Raw genomic sequence first — 20,779 nt, 5'->3', positions numbered from 1 at the left:
TGCCGGCATGGACAACTTTCATACAAACATTACTCGAAAACGTCGAAAACATTTCTCCCGCGGTACTATCAAGCTTTCGCATTTTTACATGCAAGCAGAGTTAAGTGCCTCTACTGTTCTTTGTTGTTGTTGTTGTCACTACTGTGACCACGTTTGCAGCTCAGCAAATGTAAAACAAACATTTATTCTACTTCTGTCAACAGGTGGGCTTTCGTCAGCTGTTAGCTTATCTCATTCGCGGAATCACGGACACAAATCGGTTTGACGGTTCACGGAGAACTGCGTTGAGGGTATAATTTATAAAATGCAGATGGAGGCTGTCGTCCATCGGTCTACTCATGGTAAAACACTGCGTGGCGACAAAGCGAGGGAGAACAAATCTCGCTGCCGTTCACGCCACGTCACCATGTGACCACCGGCTCGATAACGAGGCTGGAACTTCTCGACGAAAGTTCAGGCTTGCCATCCGATTGGGAGCAATAGGGAGGGTGTGCTGACAAAAAACGAGCAACTGACCAAAGAAGCGAGCGAGAGCCAGCAAGCGGGGTACAGCCTGCAAGCGTGGCTTCGTATACGTAGCTTGCACATGACGAACTGTAGCGGTCACACGGGAGAACTACGTGAACGGGGCGAAGGCTGTGAGCTCACTTGGTGCTCTATCTCGAGCAGCGCTGAAAAAGCTGAGAGCAGATCCTTAGAAAGGGCTGAGGTGACATCACATGCAAGCTGTGTATATGTACATCTGTGTTCTATGTCCTCTATGGAAGCTCACACGCAGACACGCACGCACTAACAAAAACTGAAGGTGGGTTTCAGGGAAAACATATCTCCTGTTTAATACCACCGAGTGAGCTAAGGCAATAAAGCTGCTGGGTTAGCCAACCCAGCTGCAGGCTGCAGCCATCTTGCTTGCACTGCTCTTTTCGAACTGCCCGCCCTCCGGTTACGCGCGGAAATCTGCCAAGGAGGAACGAGCACGTGACCTTCCCAGCGAGCGAAGACAGCCCGAAACCCAAAAGGTATTTCGCAGAAGCGACAACAGTCTTGCAGCCGTAAAACTAAAGCAGCCGAACGGTTGCCATGGTGTCGCAGCGGAGACGCCGACGTCGTTTCGCTTCCTATCAGAGCCGGGGTTGGCGCCGGCCCGCTGACACTCCACGCGGGGCGAGAGTTCGCGCCGTCGCTCCATTCAGGGACGCGGAGAGCGTGGGAGGCCCGAGAAACGTGACTTGATAAGCGTCGACCGATCTGCGGCGCGGATAGCGAACCCAATAAAGCCGTCGGTCAGCTGCCCGCCCGCCGTGATTGTGGTCGTGATTGGGCTCGTGCTCGCTTCGCCACGCGCAACCATGCCTTCGCCGAGAAGGAGCGTCGTCGTAAGGAACTTGCTCCGCCAGGTGAGCGAAAGGATGCTGCACCATGTACTCCTCGGCTTCCGCCGAAGGCAGCCGCCGCCAGGTTCGCGTATTGCGTTAGTGGGCGACACATAAGCGCTGCCTGGAAGCCTGCAGTCTTCGTGAGGCTGGATCATGCTAAGAGCTTAGAGCGATTCCCATCGCAACTGATACGTTTTATGAACAATACGCTAGGGGGATTACACGTACACGAGGGATGCTTGGAATCTATCGCGACAACGTGGTGGGAACGAATGAACCGCGTGCCGTAGAGGGTGAACCCCATAGGCTGTCCTACTGTTCTTTAACCAGCGTCACGGCAGCAGGGAAAATGGCTTTTTTGTTCTTTTCAGTTCCTTTATTGTGTAAGTCAGTGAATTCCCCAGTTTCAACTTGCCCAAGCTTTAACAAACAATGCCATTTTCGGAGTGCGGTAGAGAGCTGTACCAATTTTTAATTTCAGTTCGAAACACCCTTTATGCAATCTTCTCTCCTTCCCTCCGCGCCACTTTGGTGTTCCACGTGTGCAGTTATTTATAGTTAGTGATTTTTTTTCTAAAATGCTGCGCACTCTCACGCTGGGCTGTGTAGTGCTGGAGGTGCAAAGCCCTCCGGGTTCCATTATTTTTCTCGGTTTGGGCCTGTAAGGATCTCTTGAGCGCATATTAATTGTCTTCGCCTTATCTTTTCTGCATGCTTTTCGTACCTGCTCCTCCTTTTTAAGTTTTCGAATAGCCCCTAGCAACTTAATTGCAGACAGGCCGTGAAGAACGTCGCGGCATTATGAAGGGCCATCAAGAGTGTGTTTGGGAATCTGGTGCGCCGGGCTCAATGTATTTCAACAGCATTGCAATACAGCCATAGTAGCTGGCATCGAAACCACGGCTTCGCAAGCCCTGTCCAACTTGCGCTGACTGAGCAGGCATTGGGGCCCCAGTGTTGAGGACTCAGTGACTGCCTGCGCCAGGTAAAGCCCGTTTGTAAGCGTTGCTTTTGCATTTCGGTTAGGGAGCGAAGTCAAAAAAAAAAAAAAAAAACCGTGAAGTACGACATTCATAACTCCGTACGATATCCATAACCCAGGTGCAGCTTTGTTACGTTGCGATCAAAGTTAGCTTTTTGTCTTTTTCTGCTTGCATGTGTAGCTGCAGACGGAAGTCAAGTGCTTGCACGTGTTGTCGAAAGACGTATTATTTTTACGTAACACTGGCAGCGTGAAGATGACACGGAGAAGCGAGGAACATAAACCGCAGGACTGGCCCTGTGGGTTATTTTCCTCACTTGCCCTTGTCTTTTTTGCGCTGCCAGCATTACGCAAACCTTTAGGGCTTCTGACGCGTCAGCTATATACGGGTGCCCAACGGTGCCTGGCGTCGCCTCGAAGTTCGCCCGAGATGCCCCTCACAAAGTTGTCAAGGCAAAACCAGGGCGGCGTGCCGCGGAAAACGGCAGCTGTGCTCCATCCTCTTCGTGCGGCTTCAAGCTGAGGCGCCGCCGATTGGTAGAGCGCCGGCGAAGAAATTCTAGGAAGAAAAGAAGAAAAAGGAACAATAGAAAAACAATGTGATTTTCACCATCACTGGGTTTTGTTAATTTTGTTTCTTGGGTTTGGCTCACGAGTCTTTGCGTCTGTAAAAAGCTTGTGATGTGGCCCGTTGCGGTGAGAGGGAGCGGGGGGGGGGGGGGGGGGGGGACTGGCATTGGTTTTGTCAACGTCCAGGATGACGAATTGTAGCAATCAAAAGCTGCTCCTGCAAGCCTCTGATTTACTTACACTACCAAATAAATTTGGTTAGGGTGAGATTTATTGGGCAGTCAGATGGGGAACAAATGTCAAAAGAGACTTACGTTGGTGCAAAGTTTTTTGTAAGGAATTAATGAATATCAATGAATAATGAAATAATGAACACACACAAAATTACAAAAGAAAGCAACACACAATGACACTGATTATTTGGATTGCGTAGTAGCTCGATTATACAGCAAAGCTAATGATTTATTCCCCAAAGTTAGTTTTACACTTTAAAAAATCACGCGCACCTCTCACCACGACGACGGCTGAACGTAAAGCTTTCTCGCGAGGGATTCCTTCGTTTCCGTTTGAGTTTCGACTTGACTTGCAGACGGTTTAGACTTTGACTCATTGAGCTTTGACTCTGGCACACATGCAGTTTGGATGTTTGATCGCAGCAGCTTTGACTCTGACCCTTCGCCGTTTGATTTCGCACTAAGAAGAAAACTTCGCGTTCAACTATCGTCGTCGTTAGGCGAAGAAGTGCATGGTATTTCAGTTTAATTTCGCACGTCCGTGCACCCCTTTCCAAATTTAGACTGCTTCGACTATGCCGAAATCGGATAGACGTCGACTTTATAATTCGAGGGACCTAGGTTCGATTCCGACTACGGGAAGCGTTTTTGTTTTTTTTTTTTTTTTCATTTCACCCACGATCATCATCGTCGTCGGAGAAAGTTGGCTTTCCAGCCGTGGATTTTCGACGCGACATACTCCATTAACGCGGCATAGAAAGCTCTGCTTTGATAAGTGCCAGGCATTGTTTTCTTTTTAGTGTGGAGGGTGTTAGGAACGTTATACGACCGGCAAGAAAAAGGAAAGCGCTGATATGAGCTATCCGTAACAATAAACTCATGCGATGTTACTTCGCAATCTGCTTATAGCTGCTAAAGCGTTGCGCGGCACTCTAAGTGCAGCGATCGTCTCATGCAGTGACCGCCCACGCCGGCATCTTTTGTATTTCACCCCAGTTGCACAGGGTACATGACCAGGAATCCAACACGCGACCACGTTTGTAGCACGTATGTGCAGTGATTTTATTAAACATTGAGATATTGCTACTATTTATGGTTTCGGTCATTTTCGTGGCTGCGCTGGAGGCTTTGTTCTTTTCTGGCACAATCCAGCTTTTCATGCACCCCTAGAAAGACTCTAATATGGGCTGTTTGAAGCCGCAGTAGATTCAATAATGTATGAATGAACACGTGTTTATTAAAAAAAGAGAGAGAAGCCTCCTTGACATGCCCCGAGGCATCGGTCAAGAGTCGGAAATGGGATAGGAAGTAAGGAGTGGGCAGAACAGGGAAAGGCAGATAAAAGCAGTCCTCAATGCTGGGTTCTCTGATGAAAATCAACAGTGTCAAGCAGGTGCTTCCTGTGAGGTGGGGCTCAAAGTGGGCTGACCCAAAGTTCGCAGTCTGCCGGTCGTATCGGGCCAAGTGTCTTCAGGCAGCGTTCTCTGCAAACACTGAGTGCCCAACATTCAAACGGGAGGTGTCGCGAATTGCACACATTCAATGATGAAAATAGGAACAAAAATACCTCGCATGCCTTCACACCCCTCCGAGAAATGTGACTATGGAATGATGGAAGAATTTGCAGGAGTTTTCGGGGCGGAAGGAGTGGCGTTGTTGGCAGGGCGTTTCCTCAAAGATTTTCAGACTCAAAGAATTTTTTTCTCAGAGGTACGAGGAAGAGGGCTTGAGACTAACGGCTACAAAAACCCTGACAGACGTCCCAGCACCCTTCGGTACACTTCTGTGCCAGCATACATTCAATTAATCAAAAACAACATTGCCCTATTGCCAACAACGCGGAGAGACAGACAGACAGAAGACAATGAACTTTATTGACGTGGAGATGGCACCAAGCAAGTACGACGGATCAGGGTTTTAGCGGACAGTGCTACGGCACTCAAAAACCTGGTTGGACCCCCGCGAGTGACCTCCACGGAATATGCCATAAAGCAGACTTGCCGCGAACTACAACGGAACAGCAATATTGATGTCAATTAAGGTCCTCTGGGTACCCGGACACTCTGGCAACACGGGCAATGAGACTGTGCACAAGCTGGCCAGTGAGGCTCGCTCTTCCCACCACTCGCAGCTTGAGCTCACTCCTCTCAAAGCCCTGAGTCATAGCCCTGAAGAGAAGCGAAGAAGGAACAAGCTTCAAAGGTCCAAAGAGCTCCTGACCCACGTACCACCCCTTGAGGATTCCCTACCTAAGGGTCTTCCCCGGGGCAACCAAGTGTTCGTGGTGAAAGCACGAAGCGGCTTTGCCGTCACGGAGGACGTGGTGGCAATGTGGAACCACGCACAGAAGTACTCCAAGCAGCCGAACCCGCCACCTTTCTCGCCGCCCCAGTGTAGTGTGTGCTTGGCCGCCCAGCCGGTCAACATACGTCATCTGGTGTGGGACTGTGAAGACTGAAGGACGCACGTGACAAACATCGCCCGTCATCCGTATCTACATACGAGGACTGGATCCGGCCAACACGCGCCCACAAGAGAATTCTACTCTCACTCTGGACATTTGCGTGGAAAGCCTCCATAGTGCGACGCACGTAACCCCCTTCCCTTTTCCTCCTCCCACCGGTACAGGCCTAGTGCCGTCCTATTCATAATAAATTTTACAACAATTGACGTGGAGAGACAAAAGACAGACAATAGAAGCATCACCAAACATGCACACGTGACAATAAATGATCTGACGCATTCCTCGGGTTAGACAGAAAATGAAAACAAAATGTACAGAAACAAGTACAAGCAGAATAACTAGCTCTGTGATAAATATAAAATATAAGTGACAAGCACAGCACTAAACAGTAAGGAACACATTGTTATTCAATAGCGCCACCAACTTTCTGCTGCACCCTAGCGAGCTGCTTCGCCTGCTCGCCTGATGTATCGGCGTGCCGCAGAGCTGGCAAGACGGGTGTAAACTTTCACGTGCATTTTAAACATAGATACAAACTGTCGCATTGAAAAACATCGAATCTAAGCAACAAGAGCAGTACTAGCCATTAAAGTACAAGCTGTGACTCAAACAAGAAATCTGAGTTGTACTTTAAATTCGTTCACAGTGAAGTTGATATAAATTATGACGCAACTTTTTTCAGAATGTGGGTGTATAAGGCAGCCGGCCGTAGTTGTTTCGTATTTTAGGGGCATGCATTTTGTGGTGTATGGAAGTGTCTTATAGTGTTGTTGCTATTGGCATGGGGATTTTCTTTGTGTATAACTTGTAATGGCGATATGCAGAAAATGCGTGTAGGTTATGCATGTATGTAAAATATGTATGTATACCTATAGTCACACTGCACGGACGAAATCACTGCAAACGCTGGCCACAAATTTATTTGTACCTATTTCATGTCCTCTGCTACAAATATATATACCGCGCCCACAGTCAGTAGTATTAACTCTATGGCGCCCGCAACCGGCTTGCGTTGCTCGGGTCGGCTCGGGTGATGGGAACTTTAGGCTTAGTATGGTGGCAGACATTTGATCGCCGCAACCTGCGCAACTGCGAATGACAATCCGTAATACAACTTTTCACCACACTATCATCCCCTTTCTCGCATGTGGAACTTTATTTCAGCTATAACTGCCGTCCGAGCGATCGGTGACGACGACATCTGCGTAGCCTGTTTCAATGCTTCCGCGCAGGTAGCGCCATCTCTCGGCCGCTCGGCGCACAGCGCGCCACGGCGATCGGTCGGATCGCCGAACGTCCGCGGCCAGTCAGCGTAGGCTTAGCATCGCGGCAGATATCTGATCGCCGCTTTTAAAATAAGCCCTGACAACAAGCCCTAGCACAATTTTTCATCACACTAAGACCTGCTTTCTCGCATGTGGAGTTTCTTATTAGCGATCAGATTGATTCGGAAGAGCAGCGATAAGCGGTTGCTACTGTGGTCTGCGCCGTTTCGAGCCGCTGAGCGTGCCGAGCTGGCAGGCGCAGCCGGCGTGTGCGCGGAGTTTTCCTGAAGGCAGAAAACACTTCACAATTACCTGCTTTATCCATTTCTAGCGAACGACGCGCGGAATCAACAAATTCAGCTCAGCGATCGTCGTGGTTGATCGGGTGAGTCGAGGAACGATCCGCAGGTTTCGCTTCAGCCATGGTCACGCGCAGTCTCGCTGGCTGCGAGAGCGACGCAAGAACGCAAACTCCAGCTTTGGGGCGCCCGCTATTTCAGCAAAATATCGTGCGCGCTAAACGCTGCGCATGCGCAGTACGACGCCCCAAGACGCTTGGGGGCCCCAGAGCGTTGGTGCCCCCTATTCTAATAGAGCTGTCAATAAAGCTAGCGACAGGACAGCAGCGCGTAGACAAAGCTGCCTTCGCAACGTCGGCGACGTTGCCAGGGAGACGAGTCGAAGTGCGGCTCGCCAGTTGTCTTCGCGCAGGGCGGCAAAAGAGGTGGCCGAGTCACGGCGTGCGTGCCGGGCGAGCCTGAAGTTCGCGAAGGACAGGGACGAGCTGCTCACGCATTCTTCAAGATCCACCGACCGGTCTTCATTTATCTTTTGATTCCTGCAGCTTCTTCCGGGCGCAAGCTTTATTTTGCTCGAAGCTGTCGCGTTGATGATACAAAAGAATGTTTAGCTGCAGGTTCGATGTACCACTACAGCTTCGACCATAGGAAACGAACTGTTTCTCTCTATTAGCATCCTGCCCCCTTCTATCCTACCCATTCCCAAAAAAGGACACTTTGTTGAATATTGGCGCAGCCATGATATTTGGCTTCAGGTGTGTGTAAATATCACGAGAGGTTAAAGAGCAGGAGTTTGATCCATTGCTTGCCTACACAGCAGGAAAGGGGGACCATTACAGTTTCAGGGTGTTGTGACACCCGTAGCATCATTATGTTCGCTCTAGCAATGACAGCTGTAACGAGGAGTATAGTGCGTCTGTTTGCCACGTCGAATAAAAGCGAGGTGGTTTCCCAAACGTATTGTCGCTTCTATTTCACGAAAGCACTTGGGAATTTGGCAGATCTTGGAGAATAAATGAGTTGTAACCTCGATCGTTAAGTTCCATTTAATTTGCTTGTAATTGTGCATCCTTTGAATCCCTGAGCGTATAGCCAATGCTTTGCATATTTCGAAGGTTCTGCTAATAGTACATGATAATAATAGCACAGCAAAAGCTACATCCGCGCCCCCACAGTGGCTTTCGTTTTCTTGCTGAACTTACGCAGTCACAAGTATACGCTGGCGGTCGCAGCAACGCGGTCGTGTGCAGTTGAAACGGCCTATTGTATCTACTCTGGAGTTTCTCTTGATTGCCGCGTTCTCCCATATCCGACGTTTACAGCGCGTGAAAGAAAAAAACTATGCGCGGCTCGACAACTCTGCAATGCGCTCCATTTATCAGCATGTTAACGCTTGTGTACGCTCTGTCCATGCTGTTTCGCTGCCTGGTTATCTTTGTCACGCGTTTGCTTCAGAAGGGGTAAGGCAAAGATAGAGAAAAAGAACTTTCAGTGCGGAAACAGCCAGCCAGAGCCGCGGTACGTCAGTGGTGAAACTTTTGTGGCGAAACCTTCGTCCCACTCTACGTTTATATAAAGGGGTAACTTCGCGTAAGACCGGGTTCAGACTGTTGTCGCAACTGTCGTAATATCTTTAAATAATGACGTCATTTGACGTCTCAGCCAACTGAATTGCGTGAAACGCCATTTTTTTTACATCCATAGGGCACGATATGGCTGTTACGTCGGTAGTGTGAACATAGCATAACGCGAAATATGAACGAATGTCGGCGTTAACCGACAGGCCATTAGATTTCTGCATCAGGGATAATGGCCGTGAAGAGTAGTCCACTGTCATGCCTCTGCACTGCACTTGACATAAGTATTCTTTTCATGGGTTTTTGAAACTTAGTTGCATCCTAAAAGTTTTTATCGCTGATCCACTGCGTTACAGTATTCGTAAGTGCATTCTTAGAAAATGGAATGACCATCCCATCTTTTTCGACCTCCAAAGTGTTTTGTTACATCGATTTGAATATTATGTAATTGCACGTCTTGCATTCCCTTCTAGAGCAGTGGCGCGCAGCCAGCGGCCGCACGTGAATTCCAGCGTCACGCGGACGGCATCTCCAAAGCATGGTTACGGTCTTGGAAATTTCTGCAAGTGCTAAAAGCGCGATAAAGTGCTCAGATAAGCCCCAGGCGCAAAAACACACCCTTGAACAGTAATCGGGGCGGAATAGGGAGAATTCGTGTGCGCGGCCGTGTAGATTACGGGCCGACCTGGCGACGCCAGTGGCGCCACGGCGCAATCCCGCGCCGGGTGCGGCGCGTGCTAGCGTCCCACTCGAGGGCGAGCTTCCGATACATGCGCTCGTTTGTGTAGCGCCCTTTGTAAAAGAGCACCGCGGCGCGATAAGCCAGCCCACTTAAGCTTGCGCGCGTAAAATATTTTGTTGGATTTCGGCGCGCGTTCCTACTGCTGTCTCGGTGGCTCCCGGGACGAATGACCGCGAGGACAGGTCATCGGCAGAACAATGAGCATGCGACTGTTTGGACGTTGCACACGGCTTGCGTGCACATTTCTCGCCCGCTTTCGCATCGCTCCTATCGCAACACAACAAGTGCTCGAGCGCATGCTTCCAAAGCCATGTTCCTGCAGAGTTTGGGAAGAAAAAACAAGCAGTAAGCGAAACTCTCGAACGTTGCGCCACCGCAGCAGCCTAGGCCGTCTGCCCGGGAAGGGTGTCAGATACAACGATGGTTTACCCAACGTGCCCCAATCGGGGCAGCAATCGGAGTCAATGAGGCCGCTGCGCGTCCCCCAGTCCCTGACAGCATAGAGTTTCATACAATAATAACTAGAGGGAAACTGGCGCTAGTGTCAACGCGAACATGGCAGCGGCGCTTACGCTTACGATCACAACGTGCTTATGGCTGCGCAAGTTGTGTTTTTTGACGAAAAAAAAATTGTTATTGCCTGGTTCTTCGTTTAAAAATTACATGGCGAACAAGAAAGTTAGTGACAAAAAATTGGTTTTGTACAAAATAAAACGGCGCGTTTAAATTAAAAGCAGACGCGGAGTCGAGGAGGTTTGTGGAAGAGCTCTGGTTTGTGGAGCAGGTTGACTTATTTGTAAAATCTATCTGTAAAAGTTTCGGCGCTTGTCATTACTAAGAAAAGCTTTGTGCTCCTAAAAAGAGAATTCGATTACCTTTGAAGAAGTCATTCTAGTCTGAATTAGTGACATTCATCAAGCTGCGTTCCTATCAGCCGCCGGTACTACTGGTCTACGCCGTAGGAGCCGGCGTTCGCACAGAAGGTGTGGCTGTTGCAAGCGATTCGCAACCGTTGTAAGCTTCGACAACACATTGCTCTGCCGAATGAGCAGTGCCGCAACTGCTAATTCGCAGGCAACTTCGCTGCACAGAGTGCCGTAACTTGTATTTTCGTGCTCGCTGTGCGGTAATGAATTGATAACCCATCCGATTCGCAACTCTGGGTTATCAAACATTTCAACCCAGGGCGGCGTCAGTCCGCGTGTGGCATTCAGTTCAAGGAGACACGTATTTTCGAACGCTTCTTTCAGCACCCCGCGTACGCAAATGCGTTCATGAAAGTCCAAAACGAAAACGAAACTGTCTGCACGATCGAATCCATAGTAACTTCCGCAAGCCATCGAGCGCCAATCCGAATCCAGAACTACCCATATCACAATATCACGCCCATTGCAGCGGACGATCGCACCGCCAGATTCCTATGAAACTCTATGCCTGATAGTACTGGCATGCAGAATTGCACGGTATGCGCGAGAGCATTTCGCGCGCGCGCGTAACGGCGAGTCACGTGTCCTTGTGAGTCAGGCTGCGACCGTCACAGGTCTGCGGGGAGCTTCCGCTGGCTTCGCGTGACGCACCGCTCTCACGTGCGGGGCGGTTCGTCTGGGCCGAGCATAACGGCGTGTTGCAACCGCTCGCAGAGGCGAGCACCAGCGATAACGGCGTCCAGATAACGGTGAGCGCTTACTGAGGCTGCATTCGTCGCGCCGCGCCTACCGGGTAACCGGCATATAAGAATAGTCGTCAAGTGCCCCCGGTTCCCTATCGGCCCCCGCTCGAGAGCGTACTTTGCTGGCGTTCGTGTTATTGCGGTTGTAATGGTTGTAAGTAGCTGGTGCAAGCTTTGCGTGGAGGGCGCGCAGGACTGCAGTGGGTACACAAGTCAGTGCGACGGATTGTTGTCGGCCTCCGTTTAGCCCGTGTTCATTCAAATGGTAGACGTCGGTTTATAGTTTAGGTGAGGCAATTATACGTTTTGCGCAATGATAGGTAGTATACTTACATATATCTCGACCTGGGAAATGATCCGTTTTTTATGGCGGTAGGCAGGCATAAATGGCGAGGCGATTTTGTTTCCATTTTTTTTTTCCAACAGCTAATTGTCACGTGCGCTTACCACCCTAAAGGGGAAATGGGTTGCAACTTAGGCTGAAAAATGTTTTTCCTAGATCGTCATATTATGACACCCTTCCAGCCGCGGTGGATGTCTTTAATTCACCATGCAATTCTAGCTTTCGTGCACGATCGGCCCTGTTTAATTGGCTGTGCCCGCTGGGAGAAATACAGACATTTTCGTTACGCGCAGTCAATCTACACTTCTTGATTCCTAAAGGGGATGTACGCTACGTCTAGATTAGCATACTGTACTGTCCGTTTTGCCACAACAACTCAACATGACAGAGACTGGTTCATAACGTGCAACAGGACAGCTGCACCCGCTGCTTGTTTCAGAACGGTGTTGGATCGGAATGGGCCTTTTTTCACCTTGTGATGCCTTTATTTTGCTTTTCTGTTCCGGCGCGATTAAGTCTGCGCACGTTAATTATGCAATGTACCGTTTAGTTCACTCATAAAAATACCAAAGCCATTCATTTGTTTTTGTATACTAATTTCCTTCTGCGATTTTGATTGCTATAGACTTTGCTAAGGTTACACTTAGCATTAGCAGTGAACGTTCCGAATGTTACCCGTAATGATAAATCGTAGCTAGAATACATTGCGACAACATTTGCCTCACTATGCCTATGGGGCCCATGTCGGTGATTTGTAATCTGGGGTCAACCTCAGTCACTGGAATTTCAAGCAGATGATAACTGTTCAGCGCTCAGTCGTGTCCGCAGCTCAAAGGGAAATCCTTTTGGGTTTCAGTTGCAACCGTCCAGGATGTCCGCCGACACAACGCTGGTGGAGAAGTTTGAAGGGTGCCTGGTGGGCGCTCTACTGGGCGACTGTCTCGGCGCCCCTTTCGAGACGGACTTCACGGGAAGCAATTTCCCGAACCAGCAGAACTTCTTCCAGAACCTGCTTCAGCACACCGTCGTGCCCGGCCCTAGTGCTGGGCGCAACTTTCACCCTTCCAAAGGTATGTGCATTGCCCCAAGTATTTTCTTGTTTCTGCACCTTCTCGCACCCATCGGGTGGTCGATAAAGTGTCTTGTGACAAAAGAATGGGCGAAACAGACAATTTTGCTTGCTCGTTCTCTGGGAATGGCAATTGACCTTAAATATTTCTGCCCGTGTTAAATGGACGCTAAACTGTGTACACAAGTTGGCTTAAACCACTCGCCGCAGCAGTGGTTGCTTATCACGCAGAAAAGGTCGCAGTGTGAAAACAATCATCGCCTCCCTATATATTGTCCTGCACCACACTCTTTAAAGTGGCATTCACTAACGGGACACGAACAAGTTACTTGTCCCAGTATACACTAGGTACTTAGTAACTGGAAGTAGTAAATGCAGCACTAGTCAGGGTTACTAACTGAAGCACACAGTATAAGCACCACAATCTTAACTAGTAAAGTCTTAGCGAGAACACCCTACTGTGCTACATGCGTTCACTAACTGGCCATGCATAACTTAGTCATAAGCACGACCTTAATCTAGGGTATACTACTTCCTCCACCCATTTAATTTCCTAACAGTGCAGTTGCTAGTGGCAGAGCCTACGTACCTTATCGCGGATTAGTAATGTTTGTAAGGAGTTAGTAAATACAGCTGTTACTACCATTTTACAAACTTTTTTCGTGCTTTTCTAAAACAAGCTCTGAGGTAGCAGAGACATGTAATGTAAATGTAAAGCAAATTTCATGCAGCAGCGTTATTTTGTGGCATGCTTCAGAGGGGTAAATGTGCGGGCAGAAATCTGGTACAGCCCGATTTGTAATAAATTTCGTCCAGACGGGGTTCATATCGTCCACAAAATCTGGTGTTGCTCAAAAACGAAGGAACAGATAATTACGTACGTCTCCAGTTTAGAATTTCCCCTACTTAGTAGAAAAGTCTTACTGTGTCAAAAGCCTCTGCTATATCTTTTCTTGCACAGTGCATCCGGGCCGTGGCGAGTACCACTACACAGACGACACGGCGATGACGTTGTGCCTGGCGAAATCACTGCTTGCCAAGCGCAGGTTCGATGCCCTGGACGTGGCCAAGAGGTAGACACCCTTGTGTCTCATTTTTTTCAAATTTTGTTGGACGCGAAAAAGAAACCTCACTTCGATCAGGTTTCCCATTTTTCTTGAACTGCGTGACATATTTTCTGTGTGAGCATGCTTTAGTTCCTTAACGAATGGTGTTCTGCCTGCGCAGCGTAGCAGAAAGCAAACTCGACAACTTAATATCATGTCTGGGCTAATGTACAACTTCCATTTTATTTATCACTTTCTGGAAGTGATGTTTCAAAGTCTCAATTTGTTTCCAACTAACCTTTTCAAACTGATTTCTCCTTTAGTAGGTTGGGTAATTTGTTCGGGGAACTGTGTATTCGCGCATGGGGTGAATTTTCTCACAGATGTCATTTACTTCTGCATTAGAGGGTTGAAAGTCCGGCTTTGCCATGACTACAAGCCGCGCTACTGAAGAGGCGACAGTCATCTCAGCCTTATTTCAGTGAACTGAGCAACGTTAGCTCTTAGTGGTGAACTTGCGGGGTGTTGTCAACTGGAAGTTTTGGCCGAGTATGTAAGCCATATTATAACAGTTTTCCTTCGCACAGAGCAAGTAAATTTATGAGTGACCATTGGTGAGCGATATTTATGGCCGGTAACTACAAAAAATATCGCAGTTCATTATTTTTAGCAATAGGCGACTGACGTTAGCAGAAATGTACCGGTGTTTTGTTCAAAGTTGCGCGAAACTTAGCTCTACTACATGTGCTACGCTGTTTCAGATTCACCACCGAGTACTTCGAGAACGAAGCCCTCGTCTCCGAGTACGGCAACGCTGTTCGTGACGTGTTTCGCAAGCTGAAGAACAGCAACTACGAGGACCCGTACAAACCGGCGCAGGAGCAGTTTGGCGGCCGCGGCTCGTACGGCAACGGGGCCTCGATGCGCGTGGCCCCTGTCGCCCTCTTCTACATGGATGACCTGGAGAAAATGATTGAGGTGAGTGCTGGTACGTACGTGTACGCTTCGATATCAGCTCCTATACGGTCTGACGTACGGCGCGCGTGCAAGGACAACTGCACGGATAAGCTACATAAGCGCTGCGATGACGTTAACCGAAAGCTATCGGAATTGTTTCGTTAAGAACATGCTGGGAGGGGAAAGAAATTGCTCTCGCTGATTGATCAAAAGAGCCAGCTGGGGAGTAAGGCTGACAGTATCTCTGTCTAGTAAAAATAAGATGCGTTGCGCTTTCGGAAATAAACCAAGACCCGCTCAATCGCAGGTCGCAGCCAAGTATGGGTGGGGTGCGCACTTGGTTAGTGGCGACGCCGAGTGCCCCATTCCTTTCGTTTTTATCATGCTTCGGAAACAAAATTTCGTCGCCTTAAGTAAAATCATTAATTGTGGAGCGTACGCGACTGAAGTGGTCAGAAGGAAGCTGCATTAACCGAGGCCTTATTGTTAGTTATGGCCAACTTGTTTCCGTACGAAAGGAATGGCATTGCAATCGTCTCTTTGGGTTGAGTATTTATTTGTTCTAACATAATGTTTGCTGTTAGTCACCAAGGGTCCCGTTGCAGTTCCTCATCTGTGTAGTATTATTATTCTGCCACTGTTTTATGATCACTAGTAAACTGAAAGTGGGCTTTTGGGAACCCTTCTTGCCTGCAAGCAGTCCAGGCTGTGGGCCGTAGTGAAGATAATGTAGCAGTGCTGCGAGTGGGCGCACGTCATGCGGCCTGGTAGACATAGAAAGACTCGGTTGTGCGTTGTCCCCCAGGTGGCGAGGAACCAGGCCAAGATCACGCACAGTAACCAGACCGGCTACAACGCGGCCATACTACAGTGCATGGCCGTCTTCCTGGCATTGAAGAGTGACCCCAAGGCCCCGCTGGACCCTGTGGCGTTCATCGACCACCTCATCGCCTTCATGGACAAGCTGGAAGAGGCCATTGACGGATTCAAGTGAGCAAAACCTACTGCCGTAAATTGTCCGAGTGGAAACCCTGCTTTGTTAGTTCCTGCAGGCAATATCAGGAACTCGTTTGGCAAATTATTATGGTCCATAGGAAAATGCCAAGGGTAAACAATGCTTACATGGCGCGGCTATCAATAATTAAAACGCAATAAAAACCGGTCACGTGTAGTCGGCCTAAACTGCTAATAATCGACGTGTAATTTTTTACCTCAAAGCGACACGGGGAACAATAGTGTAATTTGGCTAAATAGAGGAACCGGCATCTCGGGCAGCACTGCATTATTATTTAGAATGCGTTACCGGTCAGATAGACCACATATCTTAATTTTATTCCTACTCGAAACCCAGACAGGTGTAAACAGAGGCTATGGTACAGTGCTGACAACATTTGTAGTCAAATATTACCTGGATGTTTGTAATAATAATAATAATAATATTATTTAGAAGAATAAGAATAAAAGAAATAAAAAATTAATAATAATAATGAAACTTTATTCCTGTTTCATAAAGACAGATACAGAAATAGGAACCGCACGAAAAGGCTGTCATAGACATCTTGACGAGGCCGCTGCCCCCTTTCTGCTCAACAGCAGCATCGCGACAAAGCAAACACACAGTGATAAGGTAACGGGAAAAGTAACAATAAGAAGCTAACAATAAGATTTCTTCGTGTTGCATGTAATGCCCGTTGATCTTCAACGGGTTAAAAACAGTTAATCAAAGAAGCAAATGGGAGCCATAACACATCTTAGTACACAAGGCACGTAGTTGACGCTTAGAACATTTGTAGATATCAAAATCGGTGCACTCAAATACATTTAAAAGAGAAGGCAGAGTATAGTGTATGCTCTCTTTCCCAGTGTTCAAACGAGCTGCAGGTACCGCCAAAGGTGCTTTATTTCTAAAATTGTAATTCATTTCTTTCTGCCGAACCGGACCAGATTACGCATATGGTTTGTTTCTTATGGTTTCTATTTTGAATCGGCTACTCAAACGATAATTATACAAGGTGAAGATTTTGATAACACCACTTTTAAGAAAAAGGTCCCTGTTTGTCTCCCTGTAACCTTTTTTATAGACGTGATGAAGTAATTCTTTTTGAAGTAAATAAACTTTATGTAAAAAGGAATACTTTGCTGTACCCCAAAACAAGTGGACAATAGCTTAAATTAGAATAAAAAAAGAGAATTCTACAGTAGCAATTCCACAGATTGGGGCGAATAATAACACCAGTGATTCAAGCCAACTTAATTATAACATCCCACGATTATCCCATGGCATGTTTGCAGAAAACACGACACCAAGGCATTTAAAACTGTCCACAAGCTGTGAATCTCGCAAATTCAATGTAATAGTGGAATGAGAGGGAACTGGTTTGTTTTTTTGGGCGAAATATAACTGCTTTTGTTTTTGTTTCGTTTACTCGCATGTAGTTGGCATCAGACCATTTGTGCAGTGCATTAGTCTAAATCTGTAACGGTACTTTACAAACTTTTTATACCTTTCTTAAATCGAGGAGGCGCCCCTGTCCAGCTTGAGAAGCGCTGGGTGAAAAATTGCGATTGTTGAGGAGTCCAATTCGGTCGCGTAACATTCTTTAGCTCTTGCCTCTCCTACGGGATGCGCAGCTGATGAGGCGACGGCACTGTGATCCTGGTGCTAGTGAAATCACCGCATTCGTAAAATGATTCGCGTTTCGAAGACTACGCGATGATTCTGGCGTGACGCTTTCTCTCAGCCATGGACAAACAAGCCACATTAAGTTGCATCAAAATGCTTTTCACCATGAAAGTTGGCGTCCGCCCTCGTCTGCCACGGCTTATGTATTGCGTATGAAGGGTGAACGTGTATACGTCGCTGACGTATGCTCACAATTGGTATCTTTTTTTTTTTTTTTTTCTCCTTCGCAGGCCGTTGATATTCAAGTTGATGCACATAAAAAAGATCCTGTCCAATCCAGATCTGGATCCCACCCCAGCGGAAATCGCAAAAACTTTGGGAAATGACATCACAGCGCAAGGGTCTGTTCCCACGGCCATCTACTGCTTTCTGAGGTCCCAGCGACCTTTGAAGGACTTCGAGGTACGAATGCCACTATGCTTCAGGGAACAATTTTTTATTTTTATGTTCGGGTGTTTCCAGTAAATCGTAATTTTTACCCGCCGTGGTGGCTCAGTGGCTAAGCTAAGGCCGTGTTCAGACTGTTGCTGCAAATGTCGTAATATCTTTAAAGAATAACGTCATTTCCGTCTCAGCCAACCGAACCGCATGACATGCCGTTTTTTTACGTCCATAGATCACGATATGGCTTTTGCACCGGTAGACTGAACATAGCCTAAGGCGTTTTGCTGCTGACTCCGACGACGCGGGTTCGATGGGCGCAAGTTGAGATAGTTGGTCAAGCTCACTAGTTAAAAAAAAACAACGCGAAGTAAACAAGGACAACAGAGGGATGAACGATGGCACAGGGTGATTCCAGCCACGTTGGCTACTTTTCAGACGGAGAAGAAAACCAAGAACACCCGTGTGTCGAGATTTTGGCGCATGTTAGATATCCCCAGGTGGTCAAAATTAATCTGGAGCCCGCCACTGTGGCGCGCCTCAAAGGCCAGGTGCAGCTTCGGTGCGTTATACCTTCAAAATATTGAATTGAAAACTGTAACTTCCAGTTTGATGAATGAATGAAACCACGTTCATTCCACATTATAATGTGCTGAAGCCACTGTGGAGGAAAGTACAATTTGATGCGCCGATCGCTAGACCTGGGGTGCGAGCTGCAGCGTAATATATTAATAGGGTATATTAATAGATTATGGCTTATAAATTAATTTAGACCCCCTCGGGTGAGTTACCGTAAGCTGAAATCTAATATACACGGGGGAATTTGTGGACCGTCCTCCAAGAGAAACACAGCCTCCGTGGCTGAGAACCGAACAAGAAACCTCGTGCGAAGCAGCGGGAGGCCTTAGCCACTGCCTCGCAATGGCGGGTGTGTTTACGAATTCGTGGGCCAACTCAGAATCGTTCGATTAAACGGAACAGTATTTGGTGTGTGGATACATGATGAGTGGTGGAACCGATAAATTATAAGTATTCCTGCAGACAATGGCTTTTACTTTTTTACTCCCTGGGTCGGTGTAGTTAAAACGTGATAGTCTGATTTTATACCACTAAATATTTTTACCACAAAACTCTGCGCTACTTCCGGCACATGTAGCAAGAGGGAAATTGTCGTAACTTAGGGGGGTCGTGCCGTCGTCTTTATGTGTCTTTGTTTCTATTTGCGCTGTAGATATATATTTTTTAAAGTAAACCACCAACTCGCCCAACAGTACACTTTCCACGGCCGTGGCGGCCGCTTTTCTGATGGAGGCGAAAAGCGTAAACGCCCGTGTGTACGAGCTTTCGGCGCACGTTAAAGATCCCCAGGTGGTCAAAATTAATCCGTAGCCCTTGACTACGGCGCGCCTCATCGCCTGCGTTGCACCGGCGCATTACACCCTACAATCAGTCAATCCAGCCAGCCAATATTAGGGGGGGGGGGGGTGCACGATAATGCTTTGGATGTAGAAGGGACTAAGGTATGTAACCAGAGTTATCGCCTATTTATGAAATTCCCATAACTGTCTTACCTCCGTAGACATTGGCTCGGTTAAGGAAAAAAAAATTCGGGGAAACTGCAATCATCGAGGAAGGATAGAAATCTCACATAGTTGATAGTATCTAACGCTCGTTACCCATGCGGTTTCCGGACTCTTCCAATCTGGGCCATCCTGCGCCGATCACCAGGGTGGGATGGGATGTTGCTCTAGCCCAAACTTGTTTTTGCAATGCGATAAAAAAAACCTTCATTTCTATTGGCTACGCGGAGCGCCTTCCAGAGCATGTCGAGGGGGCTGGCGCAACACTAGCCCATGTCCGTGCAAGGGTTGTGTGTGTGCGTGTTAGGAATAGAGAAGGAAAGAGAGAGAACGAGGGTAAATAATTTATTTACACAACACGAATCTGACCGCCCTGCTCTCGCCGTTCTTCGATGCACCACATTGCACGAGGCAATCAGTCACGGTAACAAGGAGGCACGGGCCGGCGCTCTAAAGGGTAGGGACCCTAATTTGGCCTTCAGGAGGTTCTCGCTTTAGGCCGGGTCCCAGCTTCCTGGCGTCGGTGAGCATCAGGGCATTGGTTTGTGCTTGTGTATGGGGCGCTTTCGTATGCGTGCTCGTCGTTGAAGTAGGCTCGTGCTCCCACAATGGGTTCGTGTTTTCGAGGGCGGTGCACCAGGTGGCATGTCAGTTGCTAAAATAAAGTAGTCTCTCTCTCTCTCTCTCTCTCTCTCTCTCTCTCTCTCTCTCTCTCTCTCTCTCTCTCTCTCTCTCTCTCTCCGTGTGTTTAATGACCCCTGTGCACGTGTTGTGTGCGCAGCACGAAAGCCCATTCGTGCGCTGCCTGTACTTCGCGGTGGTGTGCGGTGGCGACGCGGACACCCTGGCGTCCATGGCATGCAGCATATCGGGCGCCCGGCACGGGGTGTCGGCCATCCCGGGCGTGCTTCAGCGCCAATGCCAGGCAATCGACGAGGTGACGCGGATAGCCGACTGCCTCGAGGAGGCGCTCGCCAAGTGACCCTTGCCCCAGCGGCGCGCCCCTTGCGTCCGCCACCTTCCACCGCCACTTATTTATGTATGGCCCCGAGCAGCCCCCCGTGTGCCCTCTGCTCCCGGCATTTGCGAGCAGCTGTCTCGGGGTCTGCCGTGATCTGGATGTATAAATGGTAAACGGAGGAGCAAAGAGATTTCGCTCTCGTGTCATGATGTTGTATTCCTGGCTTGCTTTGCCGTTGTTGAGTAAAACCACGTAAAAAAAAAAAACTCGCTGGTCTGCTGACTTCATCACAAGCTTCCGACAGGGGAAGTGTTTTTTTTTTTTTTTTGTCGTTGGCGAACAGTCTGCCACCGCGAACTGTGCTCGCTAGACGTTTGGGACCTACAACACGGTCGTCGTGACGGCCGAACATTTGTCTTTTTAGATAACAGGAGCCATACTGTTTTCCTTCGTTCCAAACGTCGACTGTCCAAGTCGAGTAATTAAATAGTGGGTGCTCAGCCTGGGCGAGCGTTTTGAACAGAAGTAAGGGAGGAACCACTCGTTTCATCTGGCCCCATGCTTTTAAGGTTGGTGCTTACT

General features: G+C 48.3%; 1 protein-coding gene across 7 annotated transcripts; it reads left to right on the top strand.

Annotated features, from left to right (window-relative positions):
- The first annotated feature begins 1,240 nt into the window (after window positions 1-1,240).
- LOC144155884 (ADP-ribosylhydrolase ARH3-like) lies at window positions 1,241-20,463 on the top strand. Of its 7 annotated transcripts, none has more exons than XM_077687581.1 (7): window positions 1,241-1,397; window positions 12,377-12,590; window positions 13,551-13,662; window positions 14,397-14,613; window positions 15,398-15,582; window positions 17,506-17,677; window positions 20,018-20,463. In XM_077687581.1, the coding sequence occupies exons 1-7, from the start codon at window positions 1,350-1,352 to the stop codon at window positions 20,216-20,218; spliced, it is 1,149 nt and encodes a 382-aa protein (XP_077543707.1). In that variant the 5' UTR covers window positions 1,241-1,349; the 3' UTR covers window positions 20,219-20,463. The 7 variants fall into 7 exon arrangements, with proteins under 7 accessions (XP_077543707.1, XP_077543709.1, XP_077543712.1 ...); XM_077687583.1 differs by lacking the exon at window positions 1,241-1,397 and adding an exon at window positions 11,046-11,183; XM_077687586.1 differs by lacking the exon at window positions 1,241-1,397 and adding an exon at window positions 11,178-11,227.
- Window positions 20,464-20,779: the final 316 nt, after the last annotated feature.

This window comes from Haemaphysalis longicornis, unplaced genomic scaffold (assembly GCF_048455015.1).
Source record: "Haemaphysalis longicornis isolate Haplotype H1 unplaced genomic scaffold, Haemaphysalis longicornis Haplotype H1 scaffold_1, whole genome shotgun sequence".
In the NCBI taxonomy this organism is placed as follows: Eukaryota; Metazoa; Arthropoda; class Arachnida; order Ixodida; family Ixodidae; genus Haemaphysalis; species Haemaphysalis longicornis.
This window is presented reverse-complemented; position numbering and strand designations above follow the sequence as displayed.